Source organism: Furipterus horrens, unplaced genomic scaffold, assembly GCF_987537825.1.
Source record: "Furipterus horrens unplaced genomic scaffold, mFurHor1.1.pri manual_scaffold_5, whole genome shotgun sequence".
In the NCBI taxonomy this organism is placed as follows: domain Eukaryota; kingdom Metazoa; phylum Chordata; class Mammalia; order Chiroptera; family Furipteridae; genus Furipterus; species Furipterus horrens.
In genome coordinates, this window is record NW_028327175.1 from 37,128,475 (window position 1) to 37,149,236 (window position 20,762).

Consider the following 20,762-nt stretch of genomic DNA (forward strand, 5'->3'; position numbering starts at 1 on the left):
GTGGCAGGCGAGCGGAAAGCGCAGTCACCCATTTTAAAAAGTGGGGAGGGACACCTGGGGAGTGTTCCCAGCTCCTGACCAGACCACACAGCTCACAGTCCCAGCACCAGGGAAAGTCAAGCCTCATTGCTTCTGACTGTGCAAACCAGTGGGGGTTCAGGTGGAGGCAGAAACTGCCAGTGTCTCAGCAGACTCTGCTTGTTTAAAGGGCCCCCATGGTCCTAGAATGTCCACAGATCTACCCACTCTGGGAACAACAGCAGGGCAGCAGCTAGAGAGGTGCCAGTCCCATACAAAAATGGGATAAGTATCTGGAAAAGGGGCAAGTGCTGAGCAAGCAGCATTGTTCCCTCTCTGACGCCTCCCTCTCACACAGCGCCAAAACGTGGTGAAACAGGTCGCCCTGTACTGACAAATACTTAAGATTCCACCCCTTACAATGTAACAGGAGTTACAGCTCTACCTGGGTCGTGGAGGTAAACAAACACAGGAGCTTGTCAAGATGAAGAGACAGAGAAGTATGGCCCAACAGAGGGAACGGATCAAGGTTCCAGCGGGAGAACTAGGCAGTGAGGAGATAGTCAACCTAACAGATGAGGAGGTGGCGAACCTAACAGATGCAGAATTCAAAACATTGGTGATAAAGATGCTCACAGGCTTGACAGATATCCTTGAGTATGGCAAACACATAAGGGAAGAAGTGAAGGCTATGCTAAATGAAATAAAGGAAAATCCACACAAAACCAATGGTGAAGGGAAGGAAATCGGGGTTCAAAAAATGATTTGGAATATAAGGAAGAAAAAAACAGTCAACCAGTACAGAATGAGGAAACAAGAATTGGAAAAACTGAGGATAGGCTTAGGAACCTCTGGGACAACTTTAAATGTGCCAGCATCCGAATCATAGGGGTGCCAGAAGGAGAAGAGGAAGAGCAAGAAATTGAAAGCATATGTTAAAAATAATGAAGGAAAACTTCCCAAATTTGGCAAAGAAAATAGACACACAAGTTCAGGAAGCACAGAGTCCCAAACGGGCTAGACCCAAGGAGGACCACACCAGGACGCATCATAATTAAAACGCCAAAGGTTAAAAATAAAGAGAGAATCTTAAAAGCAGCAAGAGGCAAGCAGAGAGTTACCTACAAAGGGTGCTTATAAGACCATCAGCTGATTTATCAAAAGAAACTGTGCAGGCAAAAAGGGACTGGCAAGAAGTATTCAATGTGATGAAAAACAAGGACCTACAACCTAGATTACTTTATCCAGCAAAGCTATCATTTAGAATCGAAGGGCAGATAAAGTGCTTCCCAGTCAAAGTAAAGCTAAAACAGTTCATTATCACCAAGGCTTTATTGTATGAAATGTTAAAGGGACTTATTTAAGAAAAAGATCAAAACTATGCACACTAAAATGACAACAGACTCACAACTATCAACAACTGAATCTAAAAAATAAAAACAAAATCCAGCTAAGCAAACTAGAATAGGAACAGAATCACAGATATAGAGATCATTTGGAGAGTTATCAGCTGGGAGGGGAAAGGGAATAAATGGGGAAATGGAACAGGGACTAAGCATAATTGGTTGGTACAAAATAGACAGAGGGAAGTGAAGAATAATATAGAAAAGGGTGAAGACAAAGAACTTATATGCATGACCCATGGTTATGAACTAAGGGGGGTGGTATTGCTGGAGGGGAGAGGGGTACAGGGCTGAGGGGAGCAAAGGAAAAAAGAATTGGAACTACTGTAACAACATAATCAATAAAATATACTTTTTTAAAAAGAATGGCAAATTTCACAGTTTAAGGAATCTCTAATTTTTATGAAAACAAAATCCTAGACAAAGTTAAAAGACAAACCAAATACTGGTTGGGGTGGGGAGTTTTAAAATATAGGACAGACAAGGACTTTTTTTTTATGGATTGACAAAGTTGTGGTAAAACAGGCATTCTCATTTACCATAGATACAGATATAAATTGATGTTTATTTTTTGGAGAGCAGTTTTCCCAATATGTGGGAACTTTTGAATGTAGTAACTCCAGTTCTGAGAATATATCCTAAGGAATGATTGGCAAACATTTGAAAATTTTATACAAGGATGTTGTTTGTAGTATTGTAAAATATGAAGCATCCTAAACAGCCATCTTTTGGGACTGAATGAATAAATTATGGTACCTCTTTACAATGGACCACTAGCTACTATGTAACCATTAAAAAGGATAGTATAGGTGGCTGCCTCTGTCGTTTTCTGAGGTGTCTATGTCTGGACATTTTATCTCTGTTAGTGGTGGGTGCCTTGCTTTCTGGTAGAAGTGGGGAGTTGGTGGCTGTGATGAACCACACTCTTGGTGGAGCCAGAGGAGCGGAGACAAAGCCATGGTCGTGAAGCCAGGAAGCATGTAGAGAGCCTCAAGTGAAACAGGTTTTTCAAAGTCTCCCAACATCTGCATGTAGTGGTGGCTATTGCAGAGGTGGGTTTGAACCTAAAATGTCAAAATAGGAAGCAGCATTAATATAGGTGTAAGCCCTACCACCAAGAAAGAAAAAATAAGAGATGCTTGTTGACTGATTATGCTTTTAAATCACCCAGACATGGGAGGATCTCCTTATATAGCAGCCAAAATCAGTGAAGCTAAGGATATACTACAAAGTCAAGCTGAAAGAAAAATGAAGTAAATGTATGATGAATTTTAAGTTTTATTAGTTATGTATATGAGTATCAGCTTTTTATAATAAAATGCTTCAGAGCTACAAATTTTAAAAAATAATTAGTACAAACTAAGTCAATGTCTTAGTATAAGCTTTCTGTTTAAATTTGAGTATTTTAAATCAGGTTATATAATATTTAGAGGTTAATGCTCAATAATTATGAATACATACCATTTGAATAGAAATATTGTTCATTAGTCATTTAGCAAATAATTTGGTACTTACTTCAAGGCAAAGTGAACATGAAAGTTTCTGCTCTCAGTGAACCCCAATCGAATGGGAGACTGATAAACTGATCATTAAAATACGTGACAAAGATTATGGAATGAGCATAGGTTGTTATAGTAAATTCATCTTAGTGGGAGGAATGGCCGTCAAGGTACAGAGAGCTGGTTCAGTTGCTTGAAACTGAATTTTAAAGTGAATTTAGCCTCAACTTTGATGTGGAAATTGACGTAGGTATATATATATCATGGACAGAATTCAGATTTCATACATTAAGAACTTGATAAAAAAGAAAAAAGGATAATGTACATCTATATATTGACACAAAAAGATGTCTGAAAAATATTAAATGAAAAGCAGTTTATGGAACAGTATGCATAGTACGTATCTTATTTAGAATGATAAGTATCCATTTGTAAATGAGATATTCATATTGTAAATGTATATGTGTGTATATGGGAAAATCTATAATGTTAACAGTGGATATGAACTTATGAGAGACATACATTTTTGACTTCACGAATTTCTGTTTAAGTTTCAGTACTTGTTTCAAGATTATTACTTTTGTAGAAAAAGAAAAGTGATTTTCATTTTGAGGGTGGGAAAACATTCAAAAGGAGCTAAAAACTTCTTTTTACTCCTTTGCAGATACTCCCACACTAGTTCAACTTCTTGTTCTTAGCAAACCCAAAAGGGCAGGCTGATTAAGTGAGAAGTATCATTACTTCTGCAATAATAGTCACCTGCTTACTTACATTCACTAGCTGTGTTATTTGTTGGTTTATCATTTGTCTCTTCGTACTAGAACTTTAGCCTGATGAGAGGAGGGATTGTATTTTGTTCCCTACCCCATCTCTAGGATCCAGAACAGAGCCTGACTCAGAGTAGGTGTTCAACATGATCAAATGAGTGTGAGACTGAAAGTGAAAGAAAAAGGTCTCTTATTGAGTGCCTTAGGAAGCCCCTGCTCCCTCCGTGCCCTTGATTTCTGTTTGCCTTTGTTCTTATTTCTCAGTGATCATTTTGCTGCCCTCTCCCAGCTGCCATGAGTTCTCACCATCACCACCTCTACTACCCCCACCCCACTGCCCATGTCTCTTATCTTCCCATCTCCATTACTGCTAGTGTTACTGAGTGAAAAGGGGGTTCTTTCACGGGGCGCCTTGTTGTAAAACCCAACAACTAGTGTTGAGAAAAACAGGTCTTTATTTACAATACTCCAACCTGGGGAGGGCTGTGAGCATTCTTGCTCAAAGCCTGTTCTCCCACAGGACCCAGCACTTCCCTTGCTCCACAAAAGGCTATAAGCCAAAACCATGCCCAGAAGTTCCCCATTCCTTATCTGTCAGCTCTCTCCTTCAGGATCTGGGGTACAGTGTCATCCGCCTCCATCTAATAGTCCAGGAAAACATGTGCCATGTTGCACTGGATCATGGTGAAGTCCAAGTTTTAACAGAGTCCTTTCTGCCTGTCCTGAGTTCCAAGAGTCCAAAAGTCCAGGCTTTGGAGTCCGCTGAAGCCAGAACAATTAAAGCAGCCGCAGCAGCAGCAGGCTGGCCTTCTTACTAGCCCAGGCGCATGGCCTCCCTTTCCTTCTTTCAGACTGCATGGCCCTGCACCCTTTCAAAACCACATGGTTCTCACTTGCAAATGGCTACTGCCTTCTTTTTAAATCCCTGACTGTGGACTGTGACACAGTGGGCGTAGTAACTGGTTCTGACCATTCAAAGAACCTTGCACAGGCCTCGTATTCTTTTTCCCCACCATGCTATGGTCAAAACCCCTCCCATCTGCTTGGGGCCTTGGAAGAACCAATGCTATTTGCATAACTAAGACACTAGCTACCTGTCATAGATATGCAAAGGCATCTTGAAAGCTGTCCCCTTCCTCCATCCCCAAACTGCAGGCTCTGGGGAATTTGCCCCCCCCCCCCAACAGTAGGACATCCCTAAGTCTCTTTTTCACCGAACCTAAAGGAAACCTTGCTCTTGAGCTACCCACTTAAGCTTACACCTGTTTGCTTACCTAATTGCCTGACCTTTAGCACTCACTATGTAATTCTAATAATATCCTAGCCTTTCATTTTCTTTTAGGAGAAATGATGTTACTGTGGTTCCTCCCTTTTATCGTTCCCCCTTCCCACAGTGTCATTTCGGTTGGTTTCATCAGCTGCTCATCTTCTGGGAATTCTGCTTCCTTCCCAGTATAACTGCGCGGCTGCCCTGGTTGCCTGTCTGCGGGCACTACTCACATTGCCTACAGTGGATGTTACTGACATTGCTGGTGTAGTGGTGGTTTATCTGACTGCTCTACTTCTAGGTGGCCACCCCCTACTACTACCCACACTTTTTCAATCCTGTCCTCTTATTTCTGCTTTCTTCGGTCACATAATGGGAAGGGAAATGCTTGCATTGATTTTGGAGTGAGGAGGGTAGAGTCCTGAGTTCCATTCAAAGCAACTGGAGCTCCCTTACCCATCTGCCTTCCCACAGTGCCCTTGCTTCTTTTGGGAAATAGCACCAGCAGCCCCCCTGAAATGCCAGCAGCCTGTTTGAAGTTTCAGGCAGTCATAGGCATTATGGATGATGTATTGTGATTCTATCACATTACATATTTTATTGCAGATGTGCTATACTATGGTTAAATTGCTAATGTGTACTCGGCAGGGAATATAACCATCATTAGAACACTGTTTCTCTGAAAAAGTATTTTAAGACCAAAATGATTGATTTATTATTAAACTTCCTTACTGTAACAACTTCTTAAGTTAGAAACTTTGTATTTGGTGGTAATATATTTTAAGTCAAATAATTATTGGTTGACAAGTGAAAGGTATACAAAGAAAATGGGAGAAATAATTATTTTTAATTTTCAAGAGTAAACAGTCATCTTTACCACATTGATTTTTTAAAAACTAGTATAAACTCCCAAGAGTATAAATAAATTTGTGCCTATCTTTTCTCATTTTTTATGTTAAGATTTTTTTTTTCAGCATTATGAAGAGAAGGGCTTTAAGTCATTTAGAATCAGAATTTCTTTTATTAATGATGGAATACGATCTATCCTCGATTAATAGCTTTTTAATTTTAGAGTTAGATTTATAACACAATTACAAAATACAAAGTTAATCTGCTCATTCAGTATTAAGTTAAGTGCACATAGCCAAATTTATTCATTCAGCAAATATATACAGGGGTGGGCAAAAGTAGTCTTACAGTTGTGAGTACACAAAGCAATTTATTCTTGTGTTATTTATTTTTGTATTATTTGTATCGCAGCTGTAAACCTACTTTTGCCCCCCCGTATTGAGCAGCTATTACATGCTAGGCATTGTTCTAGGCATCTGGTGAAAATACACAATTTGGCATGATTCATGGGGCTATTTGTAATAGTAATAGTAAATATGGCATAATGAAAGACTAGAAACAACCCAAATGATATGGCCATACATTGGAAGCTGTCTGCTCATCACATTCTCTAAAGATGGTAAGGAAGAAACTGATCAGAATATTCCCTTATCTGCCATGGGAAGTTTGGGTTTTGTTCTAAGGATTGTTAATGGAAAGTGGCATGAAGATCAGTGGTTGCTATGTGAACATTAGATCATAGAGGACCAAGGAAGCCTATTAGGGGGCCATTGTAGTCTAGGAAAGAAATGCAGATAATTGACAATGGAGATGGAAAGACTATACAATTCCAGATACATTTTGGAGGAGGAATTGGTAAAGTTTAGTGCTACATGGATGTAGGAGGTAAGGGGAAAATAGGAAGTTTTAGTAAATGTACGGTTGTGTAATGGACTTGGTTTAGCTGCTTCACACCATGACGACATTCCAGTAGCCTCTTCCTCCTCCCTAGATCCAACCCGCTGGTGTGCATTTGATATGTCAGAGGGGCTACTTTAAGAGTATGATAATTAACTTTCAGGACTTCCAGTTAACTGGATGGGCTCTCTGTGTATGTGCAGTGGAGTGTCACCTTGAAGCTTGTCTGTACCTTAGCATGTAAAGAAAGGAAAAAGAGCAAAGATGCCAGGGGGCCAGGGAAACACTTTAGTCAGGCGACACTATAGTGAGTTCAGCTGTACACTGAGCCCAGAGTGGGGCTTGCTGAAAACTGTGCAAGGTGTAACGAGTAGTGGGAAGAACATAGTGGAGGCAGAAACTTCCATTTCAAGTGTAGGCTAACTGTGTGGCCCTGAGCTAGTCCTCTGAACCTCAGGGATCTTAGATAAAGTTAAAGTGTTCATTAGACATCCAAGTGGATACATCAGTTAGATGGTTGAATATGTGATTCTGGAGCTTGGAGAGTGGTCGGGCCTGAAATTTGAGATTCTTCAGCATATATAGACAGTATTGAAACTTATAAGACTGGAAACGATTACTTAGGGAGAAAGTGTAGAAAAAAAGAGGGCTTCAGATTGAGTCCTGGAGCACTTCAGTATTCAGAGATTTGGCTGAGAAGAAGGAGCTTACAGTTTGATACAAGATATTTGGATATCTGGTATGTCTAAATTGAACTCCTTTTCTCTATTTCCCACCATAGTCGATGACATTATCCCTCATCACTCATCAGAAACTTGGGGATTGTCTTGATCCTTGTTCACTTCCATATATTTGGTGACCAAGACCTCCTTTGAACCATCTTAACAATCTGCCTGTTTTCTCCATCTCACTACTATTGCCTTGGGCCCTGCCCTAAAGTTTACTCACTTGCATTTCTGCAGTAGCATCCTAACTGATTTCTCTATTCCAGTCTTGCCTTTCTCCAATCCAGTTTCTACAGTTGCCAGAGTCTTTTTTTTTTTTTTTGATGTGGTATAAACATGTAAGTCTTCTGTTATAGTTGCCAGATTTCTCAAATAAAAATACAGGTCACCTGGTTAAATTTAACTTTTAAGCAAATTATAAATAATTATAAATATAAGTATGCCTCATGCAATATTTAGGACTTACACTAAAAATTATTTGTGGTTCATCTGCAATTCAAATTAAATATTCTACTCTTCTATCTGAAAACCTACTCTTGCTTCAAAGTCAGAATATTTCACATGGCTTTCAGGATAAAATCTAAATGTCCTGACATTGCATACCGTATGAACTACTGACAGTGTCCTTAATTTGCTGTGCTGCTTTACTCCTCCATACATGTGAACTTGTACTTGACCTCTTCCCAGAATACCCCTCCCTATTCCATTCTCTCGTTAATTCCTATTGTTAAGACTCAGGCATCATCTTCTCTAAGGAGTCATTTCTAACTCCCTGTGGGTAATAATAGGAACACCAGCTTATTTTTCTGCTTCCCATATCATTCTTTGCTTAGTATCACAGAAGTTATCCTATTATTATTGTTTTTACCTATCTCTCTTCTCTAGACTGTGAGTTCCTGGAAGACAAGGTAAAAAATGTGTCTTTTAAGTCTGTATCCCTGGTACACAGTGGGCTCTCGATATATAAAGGATTCAATGAACGAGTGAGAAAGTAGGCAGGAACCCACTCGCAGTAGCCACATAATTGCCCATTGGTGCTTACCCAGCTCTCCCCTGCCTTGACCTGGATAAGTCTGTGTTGCAGCAAGCCACCTCCTTTACCTGTCCTCTGTATTCCCAATAAAGCTCCATAAAAGTAAGAGCCAGATTTTGTTCTCTCAATCCCCAGGGCCTTGTAGGTGCTCAGGATATATTTATTTAATAAAAGATAGAATGAAAAAATGCATGAATGAATGAGTGTATCTTAGAGGGCAACCTTTGGCCACGACATCTTTGATTCCAGAGCAGACCCTGTAAAGCTGGAGCTGCAGCTTCTCACCTCTTTTTACCCAACTCCTCTACTTCCCTTCCTTAACCTAGGAGAGTAGTCTGCCTACAGCAGCTGGCACAGAACAGCTCAATAAATGTTAGCAATCGTTCACAGATGGAGCCTCCTCCTTCCTCCAGGGCTCCTGCCTCTCTGCCACTATTTCCCACTCAAGGAGCCCAAGCCTGGAAAGCCATGGGGATCTGACGTCACTTTCTCCCCCAAGGGTTATGGTCTTTTCCCTTCTCACACAAGGAGCAAGGTTTTCTTTGTCTCCCACCAGGGCAATTCAATTAAGTAGGACTAAAGTTAAGTAACTCTAATTAATTTTTTATTAATGTTTAATGGCTAAATTTCTTTTTCAGTTAAGTAATTGTATCTTTATGCTCAAAGGCCTTTTTTCATATATGTGGAATTTCATTTATATTATTAAAGGAAATACCACCTACAAAACTATTAATGACTTAAGCTCTGTGATTAGTTCATTTTAGTGACATTTTAAGATTTAATAATTAATCTGGCTCAAGTTCAAAGAAAGAAAACTCAGTGCCAGAAATTCCTAGCTAGCAAGGAATATAAACAAACCTTACAGTTGTCCCCTCAAATAATGAGAATAATTGAGATTAACTTCTTGCAATTACAAATGTTTGGGGGGAAAAAATCCAGGGGAAAAGTTCAAGAAAGCAGGTCAAAACAACAAAACTCAGTCTAATTTTCATTATTGTAACTGATCAAAGTCTGTTTCCAGTATATATGAATGTGAAGAAATTAAATGTGACATTGATTTGGCAGAGGCATACTAGTGATTGGCAACAACACATAGCAGGAGCAGCTTCTTCTAAAGCAGAACTTTCTTGGTGGTTGTTTCATCTAATAGATTTCTTAGCAACCCAGTGCTATTGTACTAACATAGCTCTGTCATTTATTTACCCTTTTGGTTTCTTCTCCCATCCACACAAGATTAAATTCATTTTTGATTACTAATCTAGCAAGTATTGCCTCTGGTCTGAATATAGTGTACCTTTTTAGGATCTGTATACCTCCCCCTCTTCTCTCTTTCATATACTGAAAAAGGGTGATCTAATAACTTATTATTTTATCCTGGCATTTTGACTTGTAGAACTAAAAAATGTAGCTTAATTAAACAATTTGGCAGTATTTTCAAGCTTTGGTATTGCTATTGCATTTGCTAGGCCTGAATAGTTTCTTGGTATGTTACAAAATTGACACTGTAAAAAGAATATTCAGTTTAGAACATTTTGAAACAGTTGTTCCCCAAATTCCCATTATAATTATGTTGATTGTGGGGTGGGGTGGTACAGCATATTCTGGGAGCCTACTTTCTTTAGTAACCAACATCTTTGGTTTGGAGACCTGGAACATACGTAATGTCAAATTTTCACTTACAATCTATTTACTAAATATTTTTGTATTCTTCAAAAATATTTTTTTCTCAAATTGACTCAAAATCATTGTACTCATACTTTAATTTTTAATGTTCATTAATACAAAATTATTCATTAGTATGTATGATTTAAATTATAGCAAGAAATGGAGCTATCAAATATATTTATATTATATATTATAGCACATATCTAACAAGAGTTGAAAAATGTATAGATTAGGGAGAATATATTTAATAACTTAAATATTTTAGAAAGTTGATCTATTTATAAAACCAAAACTTTCATTGTATCTTGATCTTATATGCACTTTGAGACGTAGTTTATTAAAGATATATTTACATTAACTTTTTGCCACAAATTATTACTCATAATTTTAAATAAAAACTTTTTAAACACTTATGTTTCTGTTTTTGTATGTAATATAACTTGATCATTATGAAATGGCCATGATTTTATTCCCATAGAAGACTAAAAAAAAATCCAGTGTCATGGACAATTTTATCATCCATAAGACTGGCTCTCCTAAGTCTTTGCTTGCTTTTGAATATAGTAAACTTTCTATTAGTGAAGCACTGTTGAGTTCACTTTAAACTATATTTAGATTTTATCTTGGGATGTGTTTTATACTTAAGTTTGAACATAGTTATATATAGCATACTTTAATTCACAAGTAATTGAAGCCAAATGGAGACCATTTATAAATACTAAAGAGGAATGTGGAGCCAGTACAACAAAAAAGAAATGGGTTATAAGATGTATATTTGTATTCTACCTGCCTTTTTTCCTAGCTGGATTCATAGCATTTTTAAAACAAACTTTATTATTCCCTGATAAAGGACTGATCATTTTTAGCTCTTATTTCATTTCTAGGTATATTTATATAAAAATTGTCAAATAATTTTGAAGTATGTTATTATGAAACTTTATATTTAACATGATTATAACATCATCAGTATCATATGTATATATATACACACACATATATATATGTATATATACATGTATAGATATAGCATTACTGCAATACTCCTTGATAGAAGAATTCTCAGTTGACTAGGTTGAGACTCTAAAGAGAGATATAGGGTTAGGGAATTGAGGTCTTGAATTATATTATGAAAATTGTTATTTTTATTTGTATATATGTATGGTACAAATGTATAAGTATACTAAATTAAAAAATACTAGTGATGCTTTACATATCTTAAATTAATAATAATGCCTAATTTATTATTTGTATTTACTCTCCATTATTCACTAGGTGTATGTGTAATAATAGGTAATGTTTCTAAAATGTTTTTGTATCTGTGCTTAGAGCTGTGTCCAAATATTCAATTCTGCTTAATAGTACAGACTCAGAGTTGTTCACTCCCACAGCTCTGGTCCAGGTGTGGTCCCAGAGATGCAGAATGACTTGGATACCTGAGACAAAAATCTTTGAGTAACCTGTTTAACTCAGATATTTCTCAGCCTGTCTCTTTCCGCAATACTCGTTGAACAAACAAAACTTTCTTCCAGTCAGTATAACTTTATCAGAGAGCATTTGTGGTCAGCTTGCTCTCAGAGACTAGAATGCAGTTCAAGGTTCAATTTTACATCACCTTAGTTTCCTTTCTCTCCCAAAGCATCATTATAGAGACCTTAGTCCTATTCTGCTATTTGTTTTACCTCTTTTTTTTTTTTTTTTTTTTTGTAGTTCTAGTATCCAGTTCTGTTATCTAGTGTCTTCCACAGCTATGACTATATGTCAGAACTGATTTTTGTTTACCATCTTAGAAAATTCATGTATATTAGAATTTCACATAAGGAACTGTATGATTGGAGTGGGGTCATATTGTTGCCTAAGTTCTGTGTATGAGCTACATGAGTCAACATGTTAGTACATTGCACTTTTAAGCTTTGTTTTTGTCTATATTTTATTAATTAAAAAAAAAAAACGTTAAAAGCCTTTTATTACTACCACAGTTAGCAATTTACAGCATTGGGTACAGCAATAGTACAGCTACCAGCAGGACTCTTAAGCAGGGCTCTTAGCAAAGAATTGGCATTGGAAAAGACTTGAGCTAGATACAACCTTTGGGTGCTTGTTCACTTCACTGAATTAATGAGTAGTACACAATAAATAACCATTACTTTGTCTATTCTACAAAAACAGGGCTGAGTTTGTTAAAGGTATCCAGAGCTTTTTAAAAATTAAATCTTCTTTTCAATGTAATCCTTCACAAATAATGGTAATTTATAATCTGAATGGAAAAAATATATAAATTGAAATACTTAATATGTAATACTTTTAAAACAGAATTTCTGTTTTCCCAATATCAAGGCTCTATAAACAACTCAAACATAAGAGCATTTGCTCTAACTGATCATCTCTGCTGTCTGTTGAAAGGAGAAGTTGTCACAGAACAATCATTCATAGACCATGTGTTCAAGGAAAAGTCTGAAATAACATTTTTATACAGCTCATGCTTTCTCTATTGTCATTATGGTTTCTTTCTTTTCTTCCCTGAGATTGGTTTCCTTCAATACTTCATTCCAGGGGACCTTCTTAGAATAGAGTTGACCTCATGCATGACTTTCTGGTGGTCAGCTCCACTGCATTCAGCTTCAGATGGAAAAGTTTCATTGTTGACATCCTGCTTCAAGTTCTAGGCCATGGAAACCAGGGCGATAGTGTAAGACATGGAAGCCTTGGTGGCCGAAGCTCTTGGAATAGGGTGGGAATGAGGAATTGTCCTGCCTCCCCAATAGTTGCTATTAATTTGAAGGCTGCATATGATGACTACAGTCCTCTTACCTTTCAGGCTGCATGTCTTCTCCACTTAGTGGTAGTTGATATCTTTGCAAAGCTTGAAAAATCTTGTTGGTGGGAGAACAATCATGATAAGTCACAAAATCCATAGCAGTACTTTCAATGGACAGTATGATGATGTTCCTTGGGTGCTGAAGGATTTTGGAGTGGGTGGACATGAAGTCATAGGGCATTGAGGACCTAGCAGAATGCCCCCAAATCTAGCATTTTCCTCTGCAGTGAAGTCCTTCATTCTGGTTATTTCTGACACTATTCATTCCTTTATGTAGATTCAGGTTTATGTCTTAGACCATTTTCCTTCAGCTAGAAGTACTTCCTTTAATGTTTCTTGCAGTTGAAGCTGGCTGGCTTGAGACATATTCTGCCTTTGTCTGAAAATGCTATGATGCCTTTATTTTTAAAGGATGTTTTCACTGGATATAGGGTTCTAAGTTGGCAGTTTTTCTTTTCTTTCAGCACATTAAAGTTGTTCTATTGTTTTATACCTTGCATTGTTTCTGATGAGAATGCTAATATATCTTATCTTTGTCTCTTGTATAAATGTCTTTTTTCTATAGCTGATTTTAAGATTTTCTATTTATCAGTAGTTTTTAGCAATTGATTTTGCTGTGCTTTGGTTTTGTATTTATCCTGCTTGGAGTTTTTTTAGTTCCTTGGATATGTAGATTTATATATTTATCTATTTGGAATATTTTTTTGTTCATTATTTTCTGTCCTCTCTTTTCTCTTTCTGTGACTCCAATTACATGTATATTGGACTGCATGATATTGTCCACAGCTCACTCACTTTATACATTTTTACTTTCTCATGCTTTGGTTTGGATTCTTTCCATTGCCTTGTTTTCAGATCCATTGTTCTTCTGTAGTGTCTAATCTGCTGTTAAGCATATGCATTTTTTTTTTTCATTTTATATATTGTATTTTTTCACAGATAGAAGTTCCATCTGGTTTTTTAAAATAGTTTCTATTTTCTCTTTGTGTTCATTTTCCTTTTAGGCCTTTGAAGATATTTCTAGTAGTTGTAATAAAGTTCTTATCTGTTAATTTTATCATTTCTGTTATGTTTGGATCTGTTTCTAGTGACTGGTTTTGGATCACACTTTTTTCTTTCAGTTCTTGATTAAATGATGAACAATGAAATAGTATATTGTTTACTGTCTGGATTTTGTTTTCTTCCTTTAAAAGAATGTTGAGTTCTGTTTGGGAGTACATTATGTTAGATGTGAATCAGTGCAAACTTTTGGAGACTTATTATTAAGTTCTGTTAGATCTAGAACAGTTCCGTCCAGTAGTTTTTGTAATGATGGAAATGTTTTATATCTGCACTTTCCAATATGGTAGCCACTAGTCATTTTTGGCTACTAAACACTGAAATGTGTCAGGTGTTCGCTGAATGCTGTAGGTTATTTGGTTGGGCATCATTCCACAAAGCAAAAGGTCACCAGTTTGATTTCTGATCAGGGCACATGCCTGGGTTGGGGGTTCAGTCCGGAGCACAGGTGCATACAAAAGGCAACCAATTGGTGTTTCTCTCTGAAATTGATATTTTTCACCCTCTCTTCCTCTTTTTTCCTTCTATAACAATAAATAAAATCTTTTTAAAAAATGAAATGTGTCTGGTGCAATTGAGGGACTGAATTATTTTATTTTAATTAAGTTACATAACAGTGTGTCACTAGCAGCTCCTGTATTAGACATTGCAGGTCTAGAGTTGCCTCTTCCCATGCCAGTTTATCCTTACTCCTAAGGAATGGTCTTGCAGAAGTCTTTATATGAATGCCCTACCTGTTCAGTGAGTAATCTCTAGCTAATTAGAACTTGAATGTCTCCTAGTCTCATACAAAATCTAGCAGTTGTTCAGTTTACAGCTTCTCAGTAGTTATTCTTTAGCCAGGAATTGACCTTCCTGACCCTCTAGAGTCTCACCCTACCCATATATAGCTTAATGTTCACCTCAATACGCAACTGAACTCCTATGCAGATTTCTCGTACTTTTTTTTTTAAAGACTTTAAATATTTATTTTTAGATGGAAAGGGAGAAAGAGAGGGAGAGAAACATCAATGTGTGGTTGCCTCTTCCACACCCTCAAATGGGGACCTGGCCACAACCCAGGCATGTGCCCTTGACTGGGAATTGAACCTGTGACCCTTTGGTTCGCAGATCCATGCTCAATCCACTAAGCCATATCAGCCAGGGCTCTAGTACTCTTTCTATGTGTATTCTGCAACTCTGCCTCACAAATCCCAGCTCTCTCAATCTTCCCAACCATCTCTTTAGCTCAGTGAGGCCTCCAACCTCTGCTTGGGTTCCCCCACCCTGTGCAGCAACCTATAATATGCTGCTACATAGAAAGCTGAGGTGATACAGAGTTTATCTCATTTGCATCCCTTCTCTCGGGCCTCATAGTATTGCACTGCCTATTGTTTACTATCTGAAAAGTTTACTATTTTTGTCCAGTTTTCTAGTTGTTTATGGCAGGAGGACTAGTCTGGCACCAATTACTCCATCTTGTTCTTAAGCCTGTAGATTATGTTTTACTAACACTTTTGATCTCAGTCCAGTAATGGTTGCTGCCTTTCTTGGAGGCTGTATAGCACATTAAAAACATTTGAGACTTTTCATCCCAGAAAATATGAATATTGTCTCTTTATTCTTTATAAGGATAGAAATTGATTTGGGGATTCTGGTATTTACAAAATTTTCACAACAAATAGTTATTCAATGTATGTCACAAGATAATGGGTTAAAATTTTAAGTACTTAAAGTATAAGTATTGAGGCTATATTTGTACCCTGAGATGTAGTACTATCCCTGTTTAGCACCCAGTTCTTTTCCAGTCCCTATAGTAGCCCACTGAAGAAGACAGTATTGTTATCTCCACTTTAGACATAAGGAAACTGAGACACAGGAAGGTTAAGCAACATTGACATGGTCTCTCAGCTAGTAAATGGCAAAACTGGGATTTGTATGCAGATAGTCTTGCTTCAGATCCCATGTTCTTAACCACTATTAAGAAAGTTCCAGAAGACCTAACAGTGTGAACAGTGTACACATAAGTACTTAAGATGTAAATATTTATACATGCACTGCCACTTTATTCTTATTTTCAGATAAAGAAACTGAGATTGAAAAAAGTTAAGTGACTTTCTTGGTGACCAATTAGTAAGAGGTAGATTTGGAATTGCACCTATATCTGTTTGTGTCAAGAATTATGTGGATGATCATCACAGTGCCTTTTTTAAATGGAAAAGTGAACTGGAGACAGTGGGGGATTCATACAATGCAAGTGATAAAATACCACACAACCACCTTTTCTTAAAAATAGATTTTATTTATTCAGTTTTCTTTTTTAAAATTATACTTTTTTGATTATGCTATTGCAGTTGTTCCAATTTTCCCCTCTTTATTCCCTTCCACCCAGCATCCCCACTCTCTCAGGCAATCCCCACACCATTGTTCATGTCCATGGGTCATGCACATAAGTTCTTTGGCTACTCCATTTCCCATACTGTACTTTACATCCCCCTGGCTATTCTGTAACCACCTATTTGTACTTCTTAATTCCTCTCACCTCTTCACCCATTCCCGCAAACCCCGCTCCCATCTGGCAACCAACAGAATGGTCCCATGTCCATGATTCTATCTCTGTTCTTCTTCTTTGCTTAGTTTGTTTTTTAGATTCAACTGTTGATAGATACGTATTTATTGCCATTTTATTGTTTATACTTTAGTCTTCTCTTAAATAAGTCCCTTTAACATTTCATACGACAATGGTTTAGTGATGATGAACTCCTTTAGTTTTTTCTTGTCTGGGAACGTCTTTATCTGCCCCTCCCCCATAACTATTTATTCATTTTTAGAGAGAGAGGAAGGGAGAAAAAGAGGGAGAGAAACATTGATGTGAGAGAGAAACATCAGTTGATTGCCTCCTACATGTGCTCTGACCAGGAATCGAACTGACGACCTTTCACTTTGTGGAATGATGCCCAACCAACTGCTCAGGGCTCACACAAGCACCTTTTTTTTTTTTTAATAGTTTATTTATTTTATTTTTAGAGAGAGGGGAAAGGAGAAAGGGAGAGAAACATCACTCTGTGGTTGCCTCTCACTCGCGCCCCCAACTGGGGCCTGACGTGCAACCTAGTAATGTGCCCTGACTGGGAATCGAACCAGCGACACTTGGCTCACAAGCCGACGCTCAGTCCACTGAGCCACAGCAGCCAGGGCTCACAAGCACCTTTTTAAATAAAACATTACAGCATATTATTGACAGGGAGAAAAGTAATATGTAAAAGGATAAGTACTTAATTTAAATATGTAAACGTTTATGTGAAGGAAGACCCACTTACTCTTGGTTTATCTCCATACAAACACTGAAACAAACATACTGTTTTTACTGATAAACATATTGAGATGTAAGGTGATATTGTTCCAAGGGAATATAAGGAAAATTCATGCTTTATGGCGGTTTCTACTGTAAAATAGGCTTTCTTACAAAATGGATTTGTTTATCTGTAAGTCTACAAATTCCTATTTTTCTACCTACTTTCATTTTATCTATTCCAAATATTTACAAAACTAGATTTCCTTTCATAAATGATTTATGCTCTGTTTAATTTTCCTGGAAGCAGTAAGCAGGGATCTGATAACAATTAGATTTGTTTAAAACGACAAAAGGAAAATTCTTTTCTAGGAAAAACTATAGCCTCCATGTTTTTCAATTATGAAATCTTTACCCCATCTTCATATGCTAAAATAATTAACATATTTTGATTGGCTTTCCATTTGCCTAAGCAGTTGTTATAAGAAAGAAACTGAGTTGGTAAAGAGAAATTATGTGAAAGCAGGAAAAAAGAACAGCTCTCTGCCTTCCATTTCCTTTTATGCAGAAGGCATAGGTTTGAACCAGCTTTAAGACTGCAACAGTAGAACTGAAGTAAAGTAGGCACAGACAGCTTTAGGCCACAGAAAAACCAAGCAAGCTGCAAACCAACACCTCAGTAGCCTCTTGCTACTAGTGTTGGGCTGCTAGTGCAAGTTCAGCTCAGTCCTGAACCTCTCATCTCACGAGAAAGAGCTTCCATGAAGACACAACAGTTCACAGAGGATCTTGAACAGTGTAGAGGCATGGAAAAAAGTGTTTTCTTTTATTTCCACCATTTCCAGTATCATATTGAGGGATTTTCTTTGCAGTATAAGGTCACCTCACCTGAGAATTCTACAGGGTGTATGAGAAGCAAAGAGTACTGTCACCCTCACTCATAGCAACTAGCCCTAAGATCGTAGTTACTGTAGTTATTAAGTAAACTGTTTGTGGGAAATTGGGCTATTTTGTGGAAATTACAGTAATATTTATAAATATTCTTTCCTTCACATTTGCTTTGAGAGGGAAGTTTCATTAGATGGGCCCTTCTTTGTGTCTAAAACTAAAAGTCTGTAACACACTAGCCCCTAAAACATTTTTTTCCCTTTAAGTATAAACCATTATTTTAAATGTGATTTTAAATATTGGTGCTTATGTTTTTAAAGGACTATTATTGCTTGAAATTCACATTAGAAACCAAGATTGTGTCATCCATTTAGATACCCAGATGTTGTTGCTTTTAAGTGTCATTTTTTTAAATGTTGAAATTAAAAAATAAGTTAGGAGTACTTGGTTTTGACAGTGTTGTCAGGTATTAGTTATATTAATAAGCTTTTTTCATATTATAAATATATTCTTTTAAAAAAATTTAAAAAATAGCCTGCCTGTGTTGTTCAGTTGGTTGGAGCATCATCCTGTACACCAAAAGGTTACAGGTTCGATCCTTGGTCAAGTCACTTACGGAGGCAACTGATCAATGTTGCTCTCTTTCTTTCAAATCAATAAACATATCCTCAGGTGAGGATTTAAAAATAAAATCAGAAAATACCATAGTAAAAAGAACATTAAAAATTATACCACTTTAGAAATAATTATTAAGATAGAAGAGGAAGAAGTCAATCAACAAAGATATGTAATTACTCTATTTCTTCTGTTTTTAAGATGCACATCTTTTCAGATTTTACCATCTCTGAAATTAGGTGTGAAGGAGTATAATTACCTTTTTAGTGGTACATTTAACAATGGTGTTTCTTAAGTTTGAGGCCCTTGTAGTAAAAAAAATACAGTAATAGATTCCTTGTAATTTGAGGTAAAGAGCCTTACAGCTAGAATAGCAAATCTGAGAGATAGACCACATGGAACAAATTGCTTGCTGATTTAAGGACACATTTCCAGTTGCCAAGTGCTTCTCTGGAACTGGTATGTAGAGCATGTTGAACTCAATTCCATTCTGCCTTTCCACTGCCATACCGCTCCAGAGAATGGGAAGTAGACAGGGCTTGTTTCTGTCCTTAGCATCATGCTTTAACTCCCACAGAGAAAAGACTGGTTAGGGGCATCTTTCTGAGGCCATCTTACCTTCACTTCCTCTCCAGTAAAAGGTATAATCACTGATGATGTTTTGAGGCAGAAAAATAGCTGTTAAGCTTAGAAAATCTGCGATAGAGGACTGTTATGCTCTTATGTAATATTTCATGTTAAGTAGTTTCACTTATTGGGTAGTAATTATTTCTATGTTGTGGTCCTTCATATCATTTTCTTATGGTATATGAGGACAGAGCTGTTTAATGCAAATAACACTGGTATATAATAAGATAGCTTTATCAGACTTATCCTGTACATATTTATATATTATTTGAATGCAAGACAAGTATTATGTATATATGTATTTTATTTTTATTAGGTATTTTTCATAAAACCTGTATGTTGTTTTCTTCTAACTAGAAATTTAAATTTCTTCCATTTATATATTCATACAGGAAATACTAAAGAATGAAAAATATAGAGAAGAAATTAAAATAAAAAGCAGAGACTTTTATGAAAAAGAAAAACTCCTTAGTGAAGAAAGCAATGAACTCTTGGCTCCACCAGTTGAAACACAGATTAAAGGGCATGCATCTGCTCCATACTTCGAGAAGGAAGAACCTTCAGTGGCTCCCACCAGCACTGGTAAAACTTTTCAACCAGGGTCCTGGTTGCCACAAGACAGCAAGAGGCACAATCAATGAATCCACTGTGGTAAAAACTTGTTTTATTGATATGTATGTGACTGTTGTAACAAATAAAGTAAAAAGTTACTTGGTGATTTTATGACTATAACAATACTTCTCTATTCCATTAAACTTAATTCTTTTTCAGAATGCATAAGGAATGTGAGGTTATAAACTATAGAAACTTAACTTTTTTTAGCCCTGGTTGGTGTGGCTCAATGGATTGAGCCACAAATCAAAGGGTTGCTGGTTCGATTCCCAGTCAGGGCACATGCCTGGATTGCAGGCCAGGTCCCCAGTTGGGGTTGTGCAAGAGGCAACCACACATTGATGTTTCCCTTTCTTTCTCCCTCCTTTCCTGTCTCTCTAAAAATAAATTTTTAAAAACTTTTTAAAAGAAAGAAACCTAACTTCTTTTAGACTTAAAGCTTTCATTTGCTTTAGTCATCATTCTGTTTATGAATGTGCTTAGTTTTTCCCTCCTTGGATTGCTCCCATAAGAAGTAGCATGTAGCTGTAAATGCTCAGGATTTTGGATCCTTATCATTTAAAAATCCCCAAGCTATATCTTCATAGAGATAATAAGGATAGTGAGCTCTCTAAATACTCTATTATAGAAGAAAAAAATGAGAAGACTGCTATATCTGGAGTGGCACTCTATAAGATTCTGAGAACTAATCAAGAACATAAAATTGAGAGACTCAATATTGTGGAGGACCAAATGAAAGCTACACTAACCTC

General features: G+C 36.9%; 1 protein-coding gene and 1 pseudogene across 1 annotated transcript in view; both read left to right on the forward strand.

The window, feature by feature from the left end:
• NDUFAF2 (NADH:ubiquinone oxidoreductase complex assembly factor 2) overlaps window positions 1-20,116 on the forward strand; it is a 175,322-nt gene extending 155,206 nt beyond the window's left edge. The window contains exon 4 of the mRNA XM_090278934.1: window positions 19,791-20,116. Within this exon, the coding sequence (XP_090135060.1) occupies window positions 19,791-20,039 (249 nt within the window). The 3' untranslated portion in view covers window positions 20,040-20,116. The remainder of the gene's footprint in view (window positions 1-19,790) is intronic.
• LOC150008403 (mitochondrial import inner membrane translocase subunit TIM14 pseudogene) lies at window positions 2,389-2,678 on the forward strand (annotated as a pseudogene).
• Window positions 20,117-20,762: the final 646 nt, after the last annotated feature.